General features: G+C 37.5%; 1 protein-coding gene across 4 annotated transcripts in view; it reads right to left on the bottom strand.

Moving 5' to 3' along the window:
• Positions 1 to 20,667, bottom strand: part of TRIM23 (tripartite motif containing 23) — a 58,535-nt gene that overhangs the window by 22,281 nt on the left and 15,587 nt on the right. For 2 of the 4 annotated variants that reach the window (XM_023545506.2, XM_064272516.1), the window contains one exon: positions 7,766 to 7,981. In XM_023545506.2, coding sequence (XP_023401274.1) covers positions 7,766 to 7,981 — 216 coding nt within the window. Of the gene's footprint in view, positions 1 to 7,765; positions 7,982 to 8,379; positions 8,495 to 12,565; positions 12,749 to 13,671; positions 13,951 to 20,667 lie in introns of those variants that run through there. The other 2 variants (XM_010588174.3, XM_023545507.2) reach the window with 2 other exon arrangements.

A 20,667-nucleotide genomic window follows, 5' to 3' on the forward strand; every position in this document is an offset into this window, starting at 1 on the left:
TTTTCTCATGTATCTGTTAGCTGCCTGAATATCTTCTTTAGTGAAGCGTGTGTTCATATCCTTTGCACACTTCTTGATTGGGTTGTTTGTCTTTTTGTGGTTGAGTTTTGACGGAATCATGTAGATTTTAGAGATCAGGCGCTGGTCGGAGATGTCATAGCTGAAAATTCTTTCCCAGTCTGTAGGTGGTCTTTTGGTGAAGTCTTTAGATAAGCATAGGTGTTTGATTTTTAGGAGCTCCCAGTCATCTGGTTTCTCTTCGTCATTTTTGGTAATGGTTTGTATTCTCTTTATGCCTTGCATTAGGGCTCCTAGGGTTGTCCCTATTTTTTCTTCCATGATCTTTATCGCTTTAGTCTTTATGTTTAGGTCTTTGATCCACTTGGAGTTAGTTTTTGTACTTGGTGTGAGGTATGGGTCCTGTTTCATTTTTTTGCAAATGGATATCCAATTATGCCAGCACCATTTGTTAAAAGGACTATCTTTTCCCCAATTAAGTGACACTGGGTCTTTGTCAAATATCAGCTGCTCGTATGTGGATGGATTTATACCTGGGTTCTCAATTCTGTTCCACTGGTCTACGTGTCTGTTGTTGTACCAATACCAGGCTGTTTTGACTACTGTGGTTATATAATAGGTTCTGAAATCAGGTAGAGTGAGGCCTTCCACTTTCTTCTTCTTTTTCAGTAATGCTTTGCTTATCCGAGGCTTCTTTCCCTTCCATATGAAGTTGGTGATTTGTTTCTCTATCACCTTAAAAAAACACATTGGAATTTGGATCGGAAGTGCATTGTATGTATAGATGGCTTTTGGTAGAATAGACATTTTTACTATGTTAAGTCTTCCTATCCATGAGCAAGGTATGTTTTTCCACTTAAGTATGTCCTTTTGAATTTCTTGTAGTAGAGCTTTGTAGTTTTCTTTGTATAGGTCTTTTACATCCTTGGTAAGATTTATTCCTAAGTATTTTATCTTCTTGGGGGCTACTGTGAATGGTATTGATTTGGTTATTTCCTCTTCGATGTTCTTTTTGTTGATGTAGAGGAATCCAAGTGATTTTTGCATGTTTATCTTATAACCTGAGACTCTGCCAAACTCTTTTATGAGTTTCAGTAGATTTCTGGAGGATTCCTTAGGGTTTTCTGTGTATAAGATCATGTCATCTGCAAATAGAGATAATTTTACTTCCTCCTTGCCAATCCTGATGCCCTTTATTTCTTTGTCTAGCCTAATTGCCCTGGGTAGGACTTCTAGCAGGATGCTGAATAAGAGCGGTGATAAAGGGCATCCTTCTCTGGTTCCCGTTCTCAAGGGAAATGCTTTCAGGCTCTCTCCATTTAGAGTGATGTTGGCTGTTGGCTTTGTATAGATGCCCTTTATTATGTTGAGGAATTTTCCTTCAATTCCTATTTTGGTGAGAGTTTTTATCATAAAAGGGTGTTGGACTTTGTCAAATGCCTTTTCTGCATCAATTGATAAGATCATGTGGTTTTTGTCTTTTGTTTTATTTATGTGGTGGATTACATTAATGGTTTTTCTGATATTAAACCAGCCCTGCATACCTGGTATAAATCCCACTTGATCATGGTGAATTATTGTTTTGATATGTTGTTGAATTCTATTGGCTAGAATTTTGTTGAGGATTTTTGCATCTATGTTCATGAAGGCTATAGGTCTGTAATTTTCTTTGTTTGTGATGTCCTTACCTGGTTTTGGTATCAGGGAGATTGTGGCTTCATAGAATGAGTTGGGTAGTATTCCGTCTTTTTCTATGCTTTGAAATACCTTTAGTAGTAGTGGTGTTAACTCTTCTCTGAAAGTTTGGTAGAACTCTGCAGTGAAGCCGTCCGGGCCAGGGCTTTTTTTTTTTTTGTTGGGAGTTTTTTGATTACCGTTTCAATCTCCTTTTTTGTTATGGGTCTATTTAGTTGTTCTACTTCTGAATGTGTTAGTTTAGGTAGGTAGTGTTTTTCCAGGAATTCATCCATTTCTTCTAGGTTTGCAAATTTGTTAGAGTACAATTTTTCATAATAATCTGATATGATTCTTTTAATTTCAGTTGGGTCTGTTGTGATGTGGCCCTTCTCGTTTCTTATTCGGGTTATTTGTTTCCTTTCCTGTATTTCTTTAGTCAGTCTAGCCAATGGTTTATTAATTTTGTTAATTTTTTCAAAGAACCAGCTTTTGGCTTTGTTAATTCTTTCAATTGTTTTTCTGTTGTCTAATTCATTTAGTTCAGCTCTAATTTTTATTATTTGTTTTCTTCTGGTGCCTGATGGATTCTTTTGTTGCTCACTTTCTATTTGTTCAAGTTGTAGGGACAGTTCTATGATTTTGGCTCTTTCTTCTTTTTGTATGTGTGCATTTATCGATATAAATTCGCCTCTGAGCGCTGCTTTTGCTGTGTCCCAGAGGTTTTGATAGGAAGTATTTTCATTCTCGTTGCATTCTATGAATTTCGTTATTCCCTCCTTGATGTCTTCTATAACCCAGTCTTTTTTCAGGAGGGTATTGTTCAGTTTCCAAGTATTTGATTTCTTTTCCCTAGTTTTTCTGTTATTGATTTCTAGTTTTATTGCCTTGTGGTCTGAGAAGATCCTTTGTACTATTTTGATGTTTTGGATTCTGCAAAGGTTTGTTTTATGACCTAATATGTGGTCTATTCTAGAGAATGTTCCATGTGCGCTAGAAAAAAAAGTATACTTTGCAGCAGTTGGGTGGAGAGTTCTGTATAAGTCAATGAGGTCAAGTTGGTTGATTGTTGTAATTAGGTCTTCCGTGTCTCTACTGAGCTTCTTACTGGATGTCCTGTCCTTCTCCGAAAGTGGTGTGTTGAAGTCTCCTACTATAATTGTGGAGGTGTCTATCTCACTTTTCAGTTCTGCTAAAATTTGATTTATGTATCTTGCAGCCCTGTCACTGGGTGCATAAATATTTAATATGGTTATGTCTTCCTGATCAATTGTCCCTTTTATCATTACGTAGTGTCCTTCTTTATCCTTTGTGGTGGATTTAAGTCTAAAGTCTATTTTGTCAGAAATTAATATTGCTACTCCTCTTCTTTTTTGCTTATTGTTTGCTCGATATATTTTTTTCCATCCTTTGAGTTTTAGTTTGTTTGTGTCTCTAAGTCTAAGGTGTGTCTCTTGTAGGCAGCATATAGACGGATCGTGTTTCTTTATCCAGTCTGAGACTCTCTGTCTCTTTATTGGTGCATTTAGTCCATTTACATTCAGCGTAATTATAGATAAATGTTTAGTGTTGTCATTTTGATGCCTTTTTATGTGTGTTGTTGACAATTTCATTTTTCCACATACTTTTTTGTGCTGAGACTTTTTCTTAGTAAATTATGAGATCCTCATTTTCGTAGTGTTTGACTTTATGTTTGTTGAGTCGTTATGTTTTTCTTGGCTTTTATCTTGAGTTATGGAGTTGTTATACCTCTTTGTGGTTACCTTAATATCTACTCCTATTTTTCTAAGTAAAAACCTAACTTGTTTTGTTCTATATCTCCTTGTATCACTCTCCATATGACAGTTCTATGCTACCTGTATTTAGTCCCTCTTTTTGATTATTGTGATCTTTTACATATTAACTTCAGTGATTCCCTGTTATGAGCAATTTTTTTTTTAATTAATCTTAATTTGTTTTTGTGATTTCCCTATTTGAGTTGATATCAGGATGTTCTGTTTTGTGACCTTGTGTTGTGCTGGTATCTGATATTATTGGTTTTCTGACCAAACAATATCCTTTAGTATTTCTTGTAGCTTTGGTTTGGTTTTTGCAAATTCTCTAAATTTGTGTTTATCTGTAAATATCTTAATTTCGCCTTCATATTTCAGAGAGTTTTGCTGGATATATGATCCTTGGCTGGCAGTTTTTCTCCTTCAGTGCTCTGTATATGTCGTCCCATTTCCTTCTTGCCTGCATGGTTTCTGCTGAGTAGTCTGAACTTATTCTTATTGATTCTCCCTTGAAGGAAACCTTTCTTTTCTCCCTGGCTGCTTTTAAAATTTTCTCTTTATCTTTGGTTTTGGCCAAGTTTGATGATAATATGTCTTGGTGTTTTTCTTTTGGGATCAATCTTAAACGGGGTTCGACGAGCATCTTGGAGAGATATCCTTTCATCTTTCATGATGTCAGGGAAGTTTTGTGTCAGGAGATATTCAACTATTTTCTCTGTGTTTTCTGTCCTCCTTCCCTGTTCTGGGACTCCAATCACACGCAAGTTATCCTTCTTGATAGAGTCCCACATGATTCTTAGGGTTTCTTCATTTTTTTTAGTTCTTTTATCTGATTTTTTTTCAGCTATGTTGGTGTTGATTCCCTGGTCCTCCAGATGTCCCAGTCTGCATTCTAATTGCTCGAGTCTGCTCCTCTGACTTCCTATTGCGTTGTCTAATTCTGTAATTTTATTGTTAATCTTTTGGATTTCTACATGCTGTCTCTCTATGGATTCTTGCAACTTATTAATTTTTCCACTATGTTCTTGAATAATCTTTGTGAGTTCTTCAACTGTTTTATCAGTGTGTTTCTTGGCTTTTTCTGCAGTTTGCCTTATTTCGTTTCTGATGTCTTGAAGCATTCTGTAAATTAGTTTTTTATATTCTGTATCTGATAATTCCAGGATTGTATCTTCATTTGGGAAAGATTTTGATTCTTTTGTTTGGGGGGTTGTAGAACCTGTCATGGTCTGCTTCTTTTTGTGGTTTGATATCGACTGCTGTCTACGAGCCATCACTGGGAAACTTGTTTTTCCAGAAAACCCGCTGACTGGGACGCTGGCTCCAGGCTCCGAATACAGTCGCTGCCTCCCCATATTTGTTCATTTTCCATCTCTAAATCTGTGTTCGTTGTTCAGGGTTCGTAGATTGTTATGTATGTGATCGATTCACTTTTTTTTCTGAGTCTTTGTTGCAAGAGGGATCCGAGTTATCATCTACCTAGTCCACCATCTTGGCCCCACCTCTCTGAACATACTTTTTTAATAAAATAAATATAAAAATACTTTTAAGTATGATTTAGGATATGATTCATTTCTGATTTTGGTGTGTACCTTGATTACTCATGAGTTGTACAAGTATTTATTGAACTCTTTCTATCTAGATACAAAGACTCTAGAGATACAAAGAACAACAAGAATTATCCTGTCACCAACTAGAAGGACAAACAAATATGCATATTATATCATTCAGGATCAAATCAGGAGACAAAAACCATACCATTTATTTTGAACAGAAAGAATGTAATAAAAAATACTGTTAACTAGGTATACTTATTAGATAACTGAAAGGACCTCCTCAGGCCCTCTCCTCACATGAGGAGCAACACTTGCAAGAACCCCAAGCAAAAGAAAACCCACAGGAGGCAAAGAGGAAGCCTCCTCCCATCTTCCAGCCTACCTCTAGTGCCCTGTATTGGCAGAGCCTAACATGGAGTCAACTGGTAAAGCAGATATGTGGTTTGTGGATAGCTTCAGCCCCAGCATCATAAAGCAGAGAACAGAAGAGTAGGATTCAAACTGAAGACAACTTAATAAACGGCATACACACCAATTGTTATAATGCTACGTGATAAGGATTAAAGAACAATTCAAAACTGATAAAGAGGTAGAGCTCTACAATGGCAAAAGAGTTAGCTGTACAATGACTTAAGATCCACACAATTATTAGGAGTCTATGACTTAAGATCCACACAATTATTAGGAGTCTATGCTTATCTGAAATTCCTAGCGTTAATAATTATCCTTATATCTCCTACTTATGAATGCAGGTCAAAAATATAAATACAACTAACATTTTTTTAGAATAACCTTGAATCTAATTTATTGAGAAAGTAACTCATCTGGACTTAAATAAAACCCGAAACCAAACCCACTGCCATCGAGTTGATTCCGACTCATAGTGACCCTTTATGACAGGTACAACTGCCCCCACAGAGTTTCCAAGGAGTGTCTGGTGGATATGAACTGCTGACCTTTTGGTTAGCAGCCATAGCACTTAACTGCTACGCCAGCAGGGTTTCCCTGGACCTAAATACAAGAACTAAAATCACAACACTCTTAGAAGAAAACAGAGGAGTAAAGCTTCAACACCTTGTTTTTGACAATAGTTTCTTAGATATGACATCAAACTCACAAACAACAAAAGACAAAATAGGTAAACTGGACTTCACCAAAATTAAACACTTTTGTGCATCAAAGGACTTTATCCATAAAGTGAAAAGACAGTCTACAGAATGGGAGAAAATATCTGGGAACCATATGTCTGATAAAGGTTTAGTGTTCAGAATATATAAAGAACTCCTACAACTCAAGAACTAAAAAATAACCAATCCAATTAAAAAAGGGGCAAAGGTCTTGAATAGGCATTTCACCAAGGAAGACATACAAACGGCCAACAAGCATATGAAAAGATGTTCAATGACATTAGTCATTTAAAAAATGCAAATCAAAACCTACAATGACATACCAATTAATACCAACTAAAATGACCATTATCAAGAAAAAAAAAAAGGAAACTAACAAGCGTTGGCAAGGATGCAGAGAAACTGGAACCCTTGTACATTGCTGGCAGGAATGTAAAATGCTGCAGCCACTGTAAAAACAGTATGACAATTTCTCCAAAAGTTAAACACAGAATTACCATATGACCTAGCAATTCTACTCCTAGGTATATACATACTCAAAATACTTGGAAGCAGGGTCTCAGATACATGTACACCAATGTTCCCTGCAGCATTATTCACAATAGCCAAAAGGTAGAAACAATCCAAACGTGTCCATCAACAGAATGTGGTATCTATACACCATGGAATATTATCCTGCCATAGAAAGGAATAAAGGTCTAATACATGCTACAACATTGATGAACTCTGAAAACATTATACTAAGTGAAGTAAGTCAGACACAAAAAGACAAATATTTATGACACCACTTGAAATATGAAATATCTAGAATAGGCAAATGCATGGAGACAAAAGTTTATTAGTGGTTACCAGGGGCTGAGGAGAAGGCGGAATGGAGTTATTGCTTAAGGGGTATTTAGCTTCTGTTTGAGATGATGAAAAAGTGGAAATAGACAGTGGTAATGGTAGCACAAATGGGGAAAATAATTCATGTCATGGAATTGTACATTTAAAAATGGTTAAAATAGCAATTTTTTTGGTATATATATTTTATCACAATAAACATTTTTTTTTTAAAATAAATATCTGCAAACTTAGTAACAAATTGCTTATGACACCTGAACCATCTCAAAACAGGGTTTGCTGTGACATCAAAGTTAAGAACCACAGAATTACAGTAGAGCTAGGTGTCTCTTTTGCATGTTAAGAGACACCTCAAAAAAGAGCAAGGAAGAAAGAGCTTCAAAGAAGAGCAAACATTTGAGTTGGACTCTAAGGAAAAAGGAGGGCTTCCACTACCAGAAGGCAGATACAGGCACTGCAAGCAGAAAGAATAGTACATGGTTGGTAAAGAACAGTAAAAGGCTTAGCATGACTGAAGAATGACAAAAAGGTAGAGCGCTTCTGGAACACATGGTTTTATGGTGGGGAAAGCACATGAAGGAGAGGACAACGATATGGTTGGTGGAGTAACTCGAGGTTAGAGACCAAGTCCTAAGGACAAAGCTAATGCATGCAGCGCAGACACTAGATATTTATTAAATTAATAAGATAGACTAGTGTGTACTTGTTTCCTAGTTAAATAACCTTGCAAATCCTCTTTCCTAAACCATGTCTAAATTATGTTTAAACTATCTACCTGCTGCAAAGTCTTTTCACAATGAAGACAGGCTGTTGAAACCTGGGACAACAGAATAGTCATATCTTCTTGTTGCTGCCTGAGCCAAATAAGTTTTTCTCGAACATGGGCATCAACAACACTTAGAGCCATCTCTTCTTGACGACACAGAGTTTCATGCAGATCAGAAAAATAAGCTCGGACACATGACCGGGCATTTTCCGCGGTACCTGGAACCTAAAGAAATAAAAATAAGTTTTAAACAATTATAACCTCAACAAAGATTTTACACATGAAACACTGAATATTTAAATATCACCTATATCCTCATAAACTCCAAAATTTATACCTACACACTAGACCTCTCCTCTTAATGCCTGACTTTGTACACTCAACTGCTTACTGACATCTCAAGCAAAATGGAATACCTAATATCTAGTCTCCCCAACCCCAAACTCAGTCTCCTCTATTGCAGTAAATGACAACTACATCCTTCTGGCTGTTCAGGCCAAAACTTTTGGAGTCATCCTTAACACCTCTCTTTCATATCCCATATCTAGTTCCTCAGCAAATTCTGTTGACTTCAAAATATATCCAGAATCTGATCATGCCCCACCACCTCCATTTCTACCAACCTGATTAAAGACATCACCATCTTTCACTTGATAATTATAGTTGTCTTCTAACTGGTCTTGCTCCATCTACTCCTTCCCCTTAAAATGTATTCTCCACACTGTAGCCAGAATGATCCTTTTTAAATGTTAAGTTAGAAAGATAATGTTATTCTTTTGCTCAAAAGTGTCCAGTAGTTTCCCATTCTACTCAATGTAAATGTCAAAGTCCTTTATCTGAGGTTTTCAAGGACAGACTCCCTGAGAAGGGGACATTTGGGCAAAGACCTGAAGGAGGTAAAAGAGAATAAGAATATCTGGAGGAAGAGCATTCCAGGTGGAAAGAAGAGTAAGTGACTACAAAGCCCTTTCTGACCTCACCTCCTGCTACCCTTCTGCTCAATCACTCTGCTCTAGCTACATTTAGCTTCCCCCCAGTTTCTTGAACATATCAGGCACACACCCCACCTTCAGGGCCTTTGTGCTTGCTCTTCTCTCTGCCTTTTATATAGGAAGCATCCCCTTTTCCTTGTTTATTTTCCTACTAAGGGTTTAAGATAAAAAAAACTTCTGCCAATTGTTTTACTTATTTATTATCTCTTTCCCCAAATTCTAATGTAAACTCCTCAAAGGCAAGGATTTTTGTCTAGCTTGTACAACTGTGCCCCCCAGCCTCTGGAACACTGTAAAGTACTTAGTTTATGTTCAGTACATATTTATACTCTAGCGCAACAACGCCCAATAGAAATTTCTGTGAAGACAGACATAGACTATGTCTGCGCTGTCTACCAACCACGTGTGCCTATTGAGCACTTAAAACATGGACAGTGAAATAGGTAAGTGGTAACTCTGGTGAAGGGTAAAACAGTACACAATACTCGGGAAGCCAGCACAACTTGTACAAGGCAAGGTTATGGAAGTTTCACAGACACATCCAATCTCTGAGGGACCGAACTGCTGGGCAGAGTGCTGTGGGAGCCATGGTCTCGGGGAACATCTACCTCAAGTGGCGTAACATAGTTTATAAAGAAAATATTCTACATTCTAGTTTGGTGAGTAGCGTCTGGGGTCTTAAAAGCCTGTGAGCAGCCATCTAAGAGGCTTCACTTGTCTCACCTCTTTGGGAGCAAGGGAGAAATGAGAAAAATTAAAGACACAAGTGAAAGATGAATCCAAAGGACTAATGGACCACAACTACCATGGCCTCCACCAGATTGCGTCCAATGCAACTAGATGGTACCCAGCTATCACCACTGACTGCTCTGATGGGGCTCACAATAGAGGGTCCTGGTCAGACCTGGGGAAAAATGTAGAACAAAATTTTAACTCACAAAAAAAAGACCAGGCTTACTGGCCTGACAGACACTGGGGAAACCCCAAGAGTATGCCGCCAGACACTCTTTTTGCTCAGTAATGAAGTCACTCATGAGGTTCACCCTTCAGCCAAAGATTGGACAGGCCCAGGCCCGTGAAACAAAACAAGACAAAAAGGGCACACCAGCCCAGGGGCAAGGACTAGAAGACAGGCTGGGACAGGAAAGCTGGTAATAGGGAACCCAAGGTCGAGAAGGGGAAAGTATTGACATCTCAAGGGGTGGTTAACCAACGTCATAAAACAATATGTGTACTGTTTAATGAGAAACTACCTTGTTCTGTAAACTTACATCTAAAGTACAACTAAAAAAAAAGCGAACCATCGTTAAAAAAATAAACACGGAGAGTGAGACTGAATAACTAGATTTTGTATTTTATTTAATTTTTAACTAATTTAAATATTGGACAGAGAAGTTCTAGCATTGTTCCTCAGTGACTTAGCTTTAAATGTTTTAATTTAATACATTTTGGCTGTCCCTGTATTTTATATTCCCATCTGAAAAGATTCCTTTCTTCTCTACAATTTAATTTTAAAAAAACAACTACAGTAACCACCCTAGTTCCTTCCTCACATCACAGCCAGACTTCTTAAAAGTTAGATACATTCACTTCTCAAATCGCACTCATTTTTCAATATACTTGATAATTCCATAGGAATAATAAACTTAACTTCCAAATTAAACTCATCATCTTACTCCCACTATTCCCTCCCCAAACTCTTCCTCCTCACCTGTTAGTGCACCATCTACCCAGCCGAACAAGGTAGAAACCTGGGCATCATGCTCGACAATCCAGTTACTTATTCAATCTACATTTTAAATCAAGCACCAAGACCTACCTATTCTACTTCTTTAAGACCTCAAATCCATCCACTTCTCTCCATCCTCACTACCCTAGTATTTATAGGCCATAAATATCTTTCAACCAGATAACTTCAGCAATCTCGTAATAGGTCTCCCTGCTTCCAATCTTGTTGCTCCTCCAATTCATTTTCTATATTAAAGACTAACCTTCCTTAATACAAATCTGATTATCTTATTCCTATGTCAATTCTTCAATGACTCCTCACTGCTCTTAGGGTAAGGTTCAACCTCTTTAACATAAACAAAATCCTATATCATTTGGCTTTAACTGTACAACTTCTTCTCTTGCCATGCCTACCCAATAGTCAAGGTTCCAACCATAGTGAATTTCTTTAAGCTATTACGATATGTCCAGTTCTCACTTCCGCACATCTCAACATATCCTTCCCTCTCTGAGGTAACGCACTCCCTACCTCACTCCTCTCCCTGATTTAACATCTTCAAATTTCAGTTTATGGCCAAGAAGCACATTAAAAGATGCTCAACATCACTAGTCATTAACCAACCAGTTGCCACTGAGTTGATTCCAACTCATGGCAACCCTAAGTGTGTCAGAATAGAACTGTGCTCCACAGGGTTTTTAGTGGCTAATTTTTGAGAAGTAGATACTCAGGCCTTTCTTCTGAGATGCCTCTTGGTGGCCTCTAACCTCTTACATTCTGATTAGCAGCATAGCATGTTAATCATTTACACCACCCCAGAGACTTCCATTAGTCATTAAAAAACGCATTGCCATTGAGTCAATTCTGACTCATGGTGACCCTATAGGACAGAATAGAACGGCCCCATAGGGCTTCCAAAGCTGTAATCTTTACAAAAGCAGAATGCTACATCTTTCGCCCAAGGAGCGGCTCGTAGGTTTGAACTGTTGACCTTTCGGTTAGCAGCCAAGTGCCATGGCGCCACCAGGGCTCTTCATTAGTCCTTAGGAAAATACAAATCAAAACCACAATGAGATATCACATCATATCTACTAAGATTGCCATGATTAAAAAAATGGAAAATAATAGGCGTTCATGAGAATATGAGAAAATAGGAACCCTTATCCACTGATGTTGGGATTGCAAATGGTATAGCTGCTATGGAAAACACTCTAGCAGTTCCTCAGAAAGTTAAACTTAGAATTACCACACAATCCAGCAACTCTACTTCTAGGTATATACCCAAACAACTGAAAGCAGTAACACAGATACATGTACAACAATGTTCATTGGCACTATTCACAATAGCCAAAAGATGGAAAGAACCTAAATGTTGATGAACAGATGAATGGATAAACGAATGTGGTACATATAGACAATGAAATATTACTCAGTCATAAAGAGAAAATGAAGTCCTGATGAACCTTGAAAACATTATGCTGAATGAAATTAAGTTACTGCCATCAAGTTGATTCTGACTCATGACAACCCCATGTGTTACAGACTAGATATACCTAAGGTTATTAGTGGTTGCCAGAGGTGAGGTGGAATGAGGGGGTAAAAAGGGACTCATTGCTTAGGAGACACTGAGCATCTGTTAAAGAGTGATGAAAAAATTTGGAAACATAATGGTGATAGTTACACAGCATTGTATGCACAGCTAACATAATGAAATTGTACAAGTATAGAATGTTGAAATGGCAAATGTTTCGTTGCAAATATATTTACCACAATTAAAAAAAAAATCTTAGTTTAGACATCACTTCTTCTAGGAAGCCTGCCTTGACCCAGCAAAATTGTTGCCCCTCTTACATGTTGCCAAGGCATTCTATACTTCCTCCCCAATAAAATAAATAGTTACTACACTTTAAATTGCCTCTCTTCCATGATGGAATGTAAGTTCCATGAAGCCAGAAATTCGTTAAAAAAAAAAAAAACTTCTTTCCACTGACTAATGCAGTACGGACACATTGTAATTGCTCCATAAATACATCTTAGAAGAAGGGTAAGAAAGAAAAGTACATGGTAAAGAAGGAAGAAAAAAATCCATACATGTTCTGTGTGGGCCATTCCAATTCCATCTTCCACTATTTGCTCTCCTCCTTCAATGTGCTGAACAATTCCAACTAATTTTCTTGAATAATCTGAGATTTCCTCAGTAAAGGTCCGTATGCAGTGAGCCATGTCTAAAATTGATGCTCGGATCTGATTTGCTTCTGGTTCCAATACTGAATGCTATAAAATGCAACATAATTATAGAAAAGAACTGATAGTATTGACTAATGATATTTTTAAAACACTATTTAAATTCCTATTTTAAAACAGGCATCAGCCACAAGTGACTTTTATATTACATTTAGAAAAAAATACTAATTCCTCTTGAACCTTTCATAAGAAAATAATTTATCCTACAAAGAAATAATTTAAAACATGGAAGTGCATTTATCACTAGGAAAGAAACCAAGAGATTTTTTTAAATTGCACCATAACCGTTCATCAACAGACATCAATATTGTCAAAATGATACAGTACGTTATTTAAACATGCACACAAAGAAAACTCTTGTTTCCTACTAGAAAGCTATTTTTCAGTAAAGAAGCATAAGGCCTCTCTGAAATTTTGGTCCTGACATTCAGAAAGTAAATCTTTCACTTCATTTCATGCTACCAATCCCAACTTGTCCATCTTTTAGATCTTCTTCAATCCATACTTGTAGCATAAAGAATGAGGGCAGTGATCTTACTGGCTTGACAGAGACTGGAGAAATCCCAAAAGTATGCCCCAGACACCCTTTCCCCTCAGTAATGAAGTCACTCCTGAGGTCCGCCCTTCAACCAATGATTAGACGGGCCCATAAAACAAAATGAGACTGAAGGGGCATACCAGCCCAGGGACAAGGCCTAGAAGGCAAGAGGGGACAGGAAAGCTGGTAATAGGAACCCAAGGTAAAGAAGGCGAGAGTGTTGACATGTTGTAGGGTTGGTAACCAATGTCACAAAACAACTATGTGTACTAATTGTTTAATGAGAAGCTGGTTTGTTCTGTAAACCTTCATCCAAAGTATCAAAACAAAACAAAACAAAAAAGAATGAGGGCAGTAAAAAGAAATGGTGGGTAGGTAAAATAGCTAGAGTCATTTAATTTAATCAAAATCATACCTTGTGACCTTGGTGTTTTCCATATTCTTTGCAGACACAACACATAAGTGGACTAGCTTGACAACCTTCTTCCAAGCAAACAAACTCAATGGCATGCACCTGGTGCTGAGAGCACATGGTTTTCTCATGAGGTTTATCAGCCAGAGGCACACGCTTGTGCTTTGCTAACGTCTTTGTGGAGTGAGTAACTTGGGAACACTCTGAGCACAAGTGAGTTGCACATACAGTGCAATATACAGATGCAACATGAGCTTCATCTTCATCACAACGAATGATGCTCTGATAAACAAAAGATTAATGTCTTAAAACTGAATACTAACCATTATAACACGGCATATTTTAACATCGAAAACCCTATCAACTCTTTTTTCTTTTATTTACCAGCCTTAATACATAAAAATATAATGGTAACTAAGTACAAAGGTCATTCACTACACATCTGAGAAAATATTCACTTCCAAGACTGACTACCAATATATGCTATGAATTTGAGGCCAAATTTAAACAATTTTTATAGAATCAGAGTCAGGGCAAAGGTATCATTTACCAAATCCCCTCACTTTGCATTTGAGGAACTAAACCAGAAAGAGGTTGTTGTTGTTAGGTGCCACTGAGTTGCACCCGACTCATATGGACCCTATGTACAACAGGACGAAACACTGTCTGGTCCTGTGCCATCCTCACAATCATTGTTATGCTTGAGCCCATTGTTGCTGCCACTGTGTCAATCCATCTCGCTGAGGGTCTTTCTCTTTTTCACTGACCCTCTACTTTACTGAGCATGATGTCCTTCTCCAGGGACAGATCCTTCCTGATTACATGACCAAAGTATGTGAGACATAGTCTCACCATCTTTGCTTCTAAGGAGCATTCTAGTTGTACTTCTTCCAAGACAGATTTGTTTGTTCTTCCAGCAGTCCGTGGTACATTTAATTCAAATTATGGATGCTATAATTTAGCAAACATCTTTACGGTATTCTCTGCATTTAGCCAAGATCCATTGACAGGAGCAATGATATCCCTCATTCCACGTCATCTTCTGGATTCCGCTTGAATTTCTGGCAGTTCCCTGTCAAGGCACTGCTGCAACAGTTTTTGAATTATCTTCAAAAAAATCTTACTTGTGTGTAATATTAATGATATTGTTTGATACTTTCCACATTCCGCTGGATCACCTTTCTTTGGAATGGGCACAAATATGGATCTCTTTCAAATTTGAGGACTAGTTTTTCTATCTCTGCAAAGAAAACTGTTGAAATTTTTATCAGAATTACACTGAATCTATAGATCACTTGGGTAGTATTGACATCTTAACAATCTGAAGTCTTCCAGTCCACGAACACTAAATGCCTTTCCACTTATTTAGGTGTTCTTTCACCTATTCCAGCAATGTTTTATAATATTCATTGTATAAGTCTTTCACATTCCTGGTTAAATTTATTGCTGGGTATTTAATCTTTTAGATGCTACTGTAAATGGAATTGTTTTCTTAATTTCCTTTTCAAATTGTTTGTCAGTAACAGGAACTCAACTGACTTTTGCGTGCTGACCTTGTACCCTAACTTCGCTGAATTCCTTTACTAACTCTAGAGGCTTTCTTGGGAGTTCTTTGGTATCATGTCATCTACAAAAAGGGATAGTTTTACATCTTCTGATCTGGATACCTTTTATTTTTTTGCCTTATTGCTGTGGCTTAGAATTTTAGTACAATATTGGCTAGCAGTGGTGAGAGTGTGCATACTTAACTTTTTCCCAAACTTACAGCGAAAGCTCTGCATAGTCAATCTTTCTCCATTGAGTATAATACTGGCTGTGTGTTTTTCAAAAGTGTCCTTAATTGTATTGAGAATTTCCCTTTTACTTCTAGCTTGTTAAGTGTTTTTATCATAAACAGGTGCTGTATTTTATCGAATGTGTTTTCTGTATCCATTGGGATAATGATGTGGTTCTTTTCCCTTGTTCTAATAACGTGATATACTACACTGACTGATTTTCTAATGTTGAACTACCCTTCCATTCCTGGAATAAAACCAACTTGGTCATGGTGCATAATTCTTTTAATATGATGCTGGATTCAGATTGCTAATATTTTATTGAGGAATTTTGCACTTATATTCATAAGATATATTGCTCAATAGTTTTCTTGTGACGTGTTTGGCTTTGGTGTCAGAGTAATACTAGCCTCATAGAATGAGTTAGGTAATATTCACTCCTCTTTCCACTTTTTGGGAGAGTCTGCAAAGGATTGGTGTCAAGCCTCTTTAAATGTCTGGCAGAACTTCTCACTGAAGCCATCTGGTCCAGGATTTTTTTTTTTTTTTTTTTTTGGTTGGGGGGAGTTTTTGATAACTGATTCAATCTCTCCACTGGAGATGGGTCTGTTAAGATTTTCTATTTCTTCTTGAATCAATTTAGGTAGAGTATGTGTTTCTACGGCCACCTGTCAGTAGGCAGTACTGTGGTGGCTTGTATCTTGCAAACCATTTGTCCATTTCACCTAAGTTTGGATTAGCTTTATTGTCTCCACTTTCATTTATTTTGGTTATCTGCATCTTCTGTGATTCTTTGTCAGCCTAGCCAAGGGTTTGTCAATTTTATTCATCTTTTGAAAGAACCAACTTCTGGTTTTGTTGATTCTATTGTTTTTCTATTCTCTATTTCATTTATTTCTGCTCTGATCTTTGTTATTTCCTTCCTTCTTGTAGCTTTAGGCTTAGTTTCCACTTCTTTTTCTAGTGCCTTAAGTTGCAGGCTTAGGCTACTGATTTGAGATTTTCCCTTTTTAATGTATTTACTGCTACAAACTTTCTTTTGAGCAATGTCTTCACTGTAAACTGTAGGTTTTGGTATGTTGTGCTTTTATTTTTCATTGAACTCTAAATATTTTCTGATTTCTCTGTTATTATCTTGACTCATTGGTTATTTAAAAGCATTTTGTTTAATTTCTGCATATTTTCATATTTTCCATTTATCCTTGTTATATATTTCTAGTTTCATTCCCTTGTTGTCGAAGAAGATACTTTGGACGACTTCAACTGTATTAAATTTCTTGAGACTTATTTTGTTATCTAGCGTATGGTCTACCCTGGAGAATGACTGATGTGCACTGGAGAATGTGTGTTGTTCTGCTGTTGGGTGGAGTGCTCTGTATGTCTATAAGGTCTAGTTAGTTTACACTGTTCTTCAAGTCCTCTATTTCCTTAATAACATTCTTTGTAAATGGTTTGTCCAATATTGAAAGTGGTGTACTGAAATGTCCAACTATTATTGTAGAACTGTCTACTACTCCTTTCAGTTCTGTCAGTGTTTACTTCATGTATTTTCGGTTTCTGATATTAAACCAAAAACAAACCCACTGCCAATGAGTCAATTCCAACTCACAGTAACCCTATAGGACAGATTAGAACTCTCATAGAGTTTTGAGGGTGAAATCTTTACAGAAGCAGACTATATCGTTCTCCTGTGGAATGGCTAGTGGGTCTGAACTGCTGACCTTTTGGTTAGTAGCCAAGCACTTACCATTGTGCCACCAAGGCACCTTGTTTTAATGTCAGGTGCATATATTTTTTGATAATTCCTAAATACTTTTGATGAACTGACCCTTTTATCATTATATAAGGTCCTTCTTTGCCTCTTATAACAGATTTTGACTGATACTCTACTTTGTACGATATCAATATGACCACATTAGCTTACTTTTGGTTACCATTTGCATGGATTGTTTATTTCCGTTCTTTCACTTTCAGCCTGCTTGTGTCTTTGGGCCTAAGATGTGCCTCTTGTACACAGCATACGGATGATTTTTTTTTTTTTAATCCATTCTTCCACTCTCTGCCTTTTACTTGAAGTGTTTAGTCCATTTACATTTAAGGTAATTAATGGCAAGGAAGGACTTACTTCTGTCTCTTTGTAAATTGTTTGTGTATCTTGTGCCTTTTTTGTCCCTCATTCCCTCCGATATTTTCATCATTTGTGTTCAGTTGATTTTTTTGGTGTTGAACCCTTTTGATTTCCTTCTTTTTACTTTCTGTGTATATTTTTTAGATATCTTTGTAGTTACCATGAAGGTTTCATTTAACATCTTAAATTTACAACAACTCAGTTAAAATTGACACTAACTTAAGTAACAGTCAAAAACTATTCCTCTATAGCCTCCCCCGCTCTGTTGTTATTACCAATTACAGCTTTATACTTCATGTGTCCATTAACATAAATTAACTCATCTCACACGCATGTAACGTTATAAAGCCTATAGAACATAATAACTAAAGTTACTAACTGAAAATACCATAAAACTGGCCCTTGTATTTGGCCATGACATTTACTTTTATTGGAGATCTATTTTTCCTTATGTACGGATTCAAGTAGCTGTTTAGTATCCATTCCTTTCTATCAGAAGAACTCCCTTCAACATTTCTCGCAAGGCAGGTATGGTTGTAAAAAACTCCCTCAGCTTTTCTTTATCCGGGAATATCTTAATTTCACCCTTGTTTTGAAGGACAGTTTTGCTAGATAAAGAATTCTTGGTTGGCAGTTCTTTCTCTGATTCCATTGCTTTCTGGCCTCCAAAGTCTCTGAGGCAAAATCAGCATTTAATCTTATTGAGATACCTCATATATGACACTTTGCTACTCTCTTCTTCCTTTCAGGATTCTCTATCTTCAGTTTCAAGAGTTTGATTATAATGTGTCTTGGTATGGGTCTCTTTAGGTTTATTCTACATGGAGTTTGTTGAGCTTCAGGGGTTTGCAAATTCAAGTCCATCAACAAATACGAAAAGTTTTCTGCTATTATTTCTATGAATAGCCTTTCTGTCACTTTCTCTCTCCACCTTTTGGGTTTCCCATGATACATATGTTGTTTACTCAATGGTGCCTCACAATTTCACTTGGCTTTGCTCATTTCTTTATTCTTTTCTCCTGTTTCTACTAAAACTCAATAATTTCAAATGCCTTGCCCTCTAATTAATTTATTCTTTCCTTGGCTAGTTCAACTCAATTGTTGAATCCCTCTCATAAATTTATTCTAGTTATTATATTCTTCAGTTCCAACATTTCTGGTTCTTTTTGACGTTTAGTATTTCCTTATTGAAACTCTCATTTTGTGTCTTGCTTTCCTTTAGTTCATTGTCCATGTTTTCATTCGCTTATGAGAATCCAAAAAAATCCTAAAGCCCACCTTGCCGCCAAGCTGGTTCTGACCCATAGCAACCCTATAGGACAGAGTTGAACTGCCCCATGGGATTTCTAAGGAGCACCTGATGGATTCATACTGCTGACCTTTGGGTTAGCAGCTGTAGCTCTTAACCACTATGCACTCGACAGCACTGGGTTATTTTGCCCACAGGTGGCACAAATAGTTAAGCACTTGACTACTAGCTGAAAGGTTGGTAGTTCAAACCCATCAGCACTTCGTTTCTGAAAGGTCACAGCGTTGAAAATCCTATGTAGCAGTTCTACTCTGCACACATAGGGTTGTTACGAATCATAATCAACTTCACGGCAAACAACAGCAACAACATTTTGCCTATTAATTGGGCTTCCATGGGGCTGTTCTTTCAATTGGGCCACTCTTTCCTGTTTCTTTTCATGCCTTGTAATTCTTTGTTGAAACGGACATTTAAGTATTTACTGTCATAACTCTGGAATTCAAATTCTTTCTATCCCCAAGGACTGCAATTGTGTGTCTTTTTTCCCCTAATCGTTGAAGACTATAATAGTCTATCTTCTTAGCAACCACTTCTAACTATTGCTGAAATAAGTGCCCTCCAAAATATGTGTAGACATCAAGGACTCTGATGTACAGCCCAAGTCCTCGTGTTTTCAAGGAGGAAAAAAACAAATAGCAGAATACAGAAACTATCTGATTCTTCCACAGTAAAAGTAAGGAATTACTGTTATTACTTGATGTAGGCTGTGGTCAACTGTTTAGTGTCTTTTCCAAGCTTTTTGGAAAGCATGTGTTTCATTTCTGATACCTCTGTTTTCCATCAGTGGCCAGACTGATTCCACTAGAGGACTCCCTGGACCTTTGGATCTATTTGCAAAAACATGGTGCAAAGAAAGGGTCAAAATCTCCACAATCACCTGAGGTTTTCAGGGTATCCCCTGACCAAGTCATTTCCACAAACTGTACAACCCCAAAAACATTGAGGATAAGGTTCATACTGCCTGCCCTGGCACCAGCCAGCCGCTCGGTGCACATGATTCACCTAGGAAAGATCATCAACTTATCCCTTCACCAAACACTTCGCTGGTTGAGTTAAATGTCTGCTCTGTTTCTAGAGTGCCAAAAGAGTTAATTCCAAGTGCTCTTCCCAAGCAATAGATGATTTGGGGGGGGTGGGGAGGGGAGGGGGGCAGACCTTTGAAACTTTCTAATCCACTATTTTACCTAATTACACTTTGCTTTTAAAGTTCTAACTTTGTAAGAAATTCTCAGGCAAGCCCTTCTCCTATAGCCCTTGGAACCCTATTGTTTGCAAGCATTACACTAATTATTCATATTTTAATCAGAGAGTTTGCAGCTGGCAGGTGTCTTGCTGCTTCCCCCAATCCTGTGGTGGCGCGAAGGCTAGCCATTCCATGATGACTGCACCTCCTCAGTTCTTCCAGCAGTCTCCAGACAAATATAAAGAATCACACACAACAGTTCACAAGCAAAAGCTAAGTCTATTCCCCACACTCCTAGACCAAAGGAGGGCAAGCTACCCAGTTCATAGCAGGATGCAAAAGGTCTGTTACACCTCCCCCTGCCTCACAGGTGGTGGGGAGGGGAGCGGAGAGGAGGAAGGGTGTATATAATAAAGACACATGCTTTCTTACCATGTTGCCCTCAGATACCATAATTCTTTGACTGGTTTCCAGAGTTTTGAGTTCATTAGTTTCACCATTTACACTGCCATTTTCCCTTAAACCAAAACCATACCAAACACATTGCCATCAAGTCAATTCCAACTCATAGCAATCCTATACGACAGAGTAGAACTGGCCCACA

Source organism: Loxodonta africana, chromosome 2 (genome assembly GCF_030014295.1).
Source record: "Loxodonta africana isolate mLoxAfr1 chromosome 2, mLoxAfr1.hap2, whole genome shotgun sequence".
Classification (NCBI taxonomy): Eukaryota; Metazoa; Chordata; class Mammalia; order Proboscidea; family Elephantidae; genus Loxodonta; species Loxodonta africana.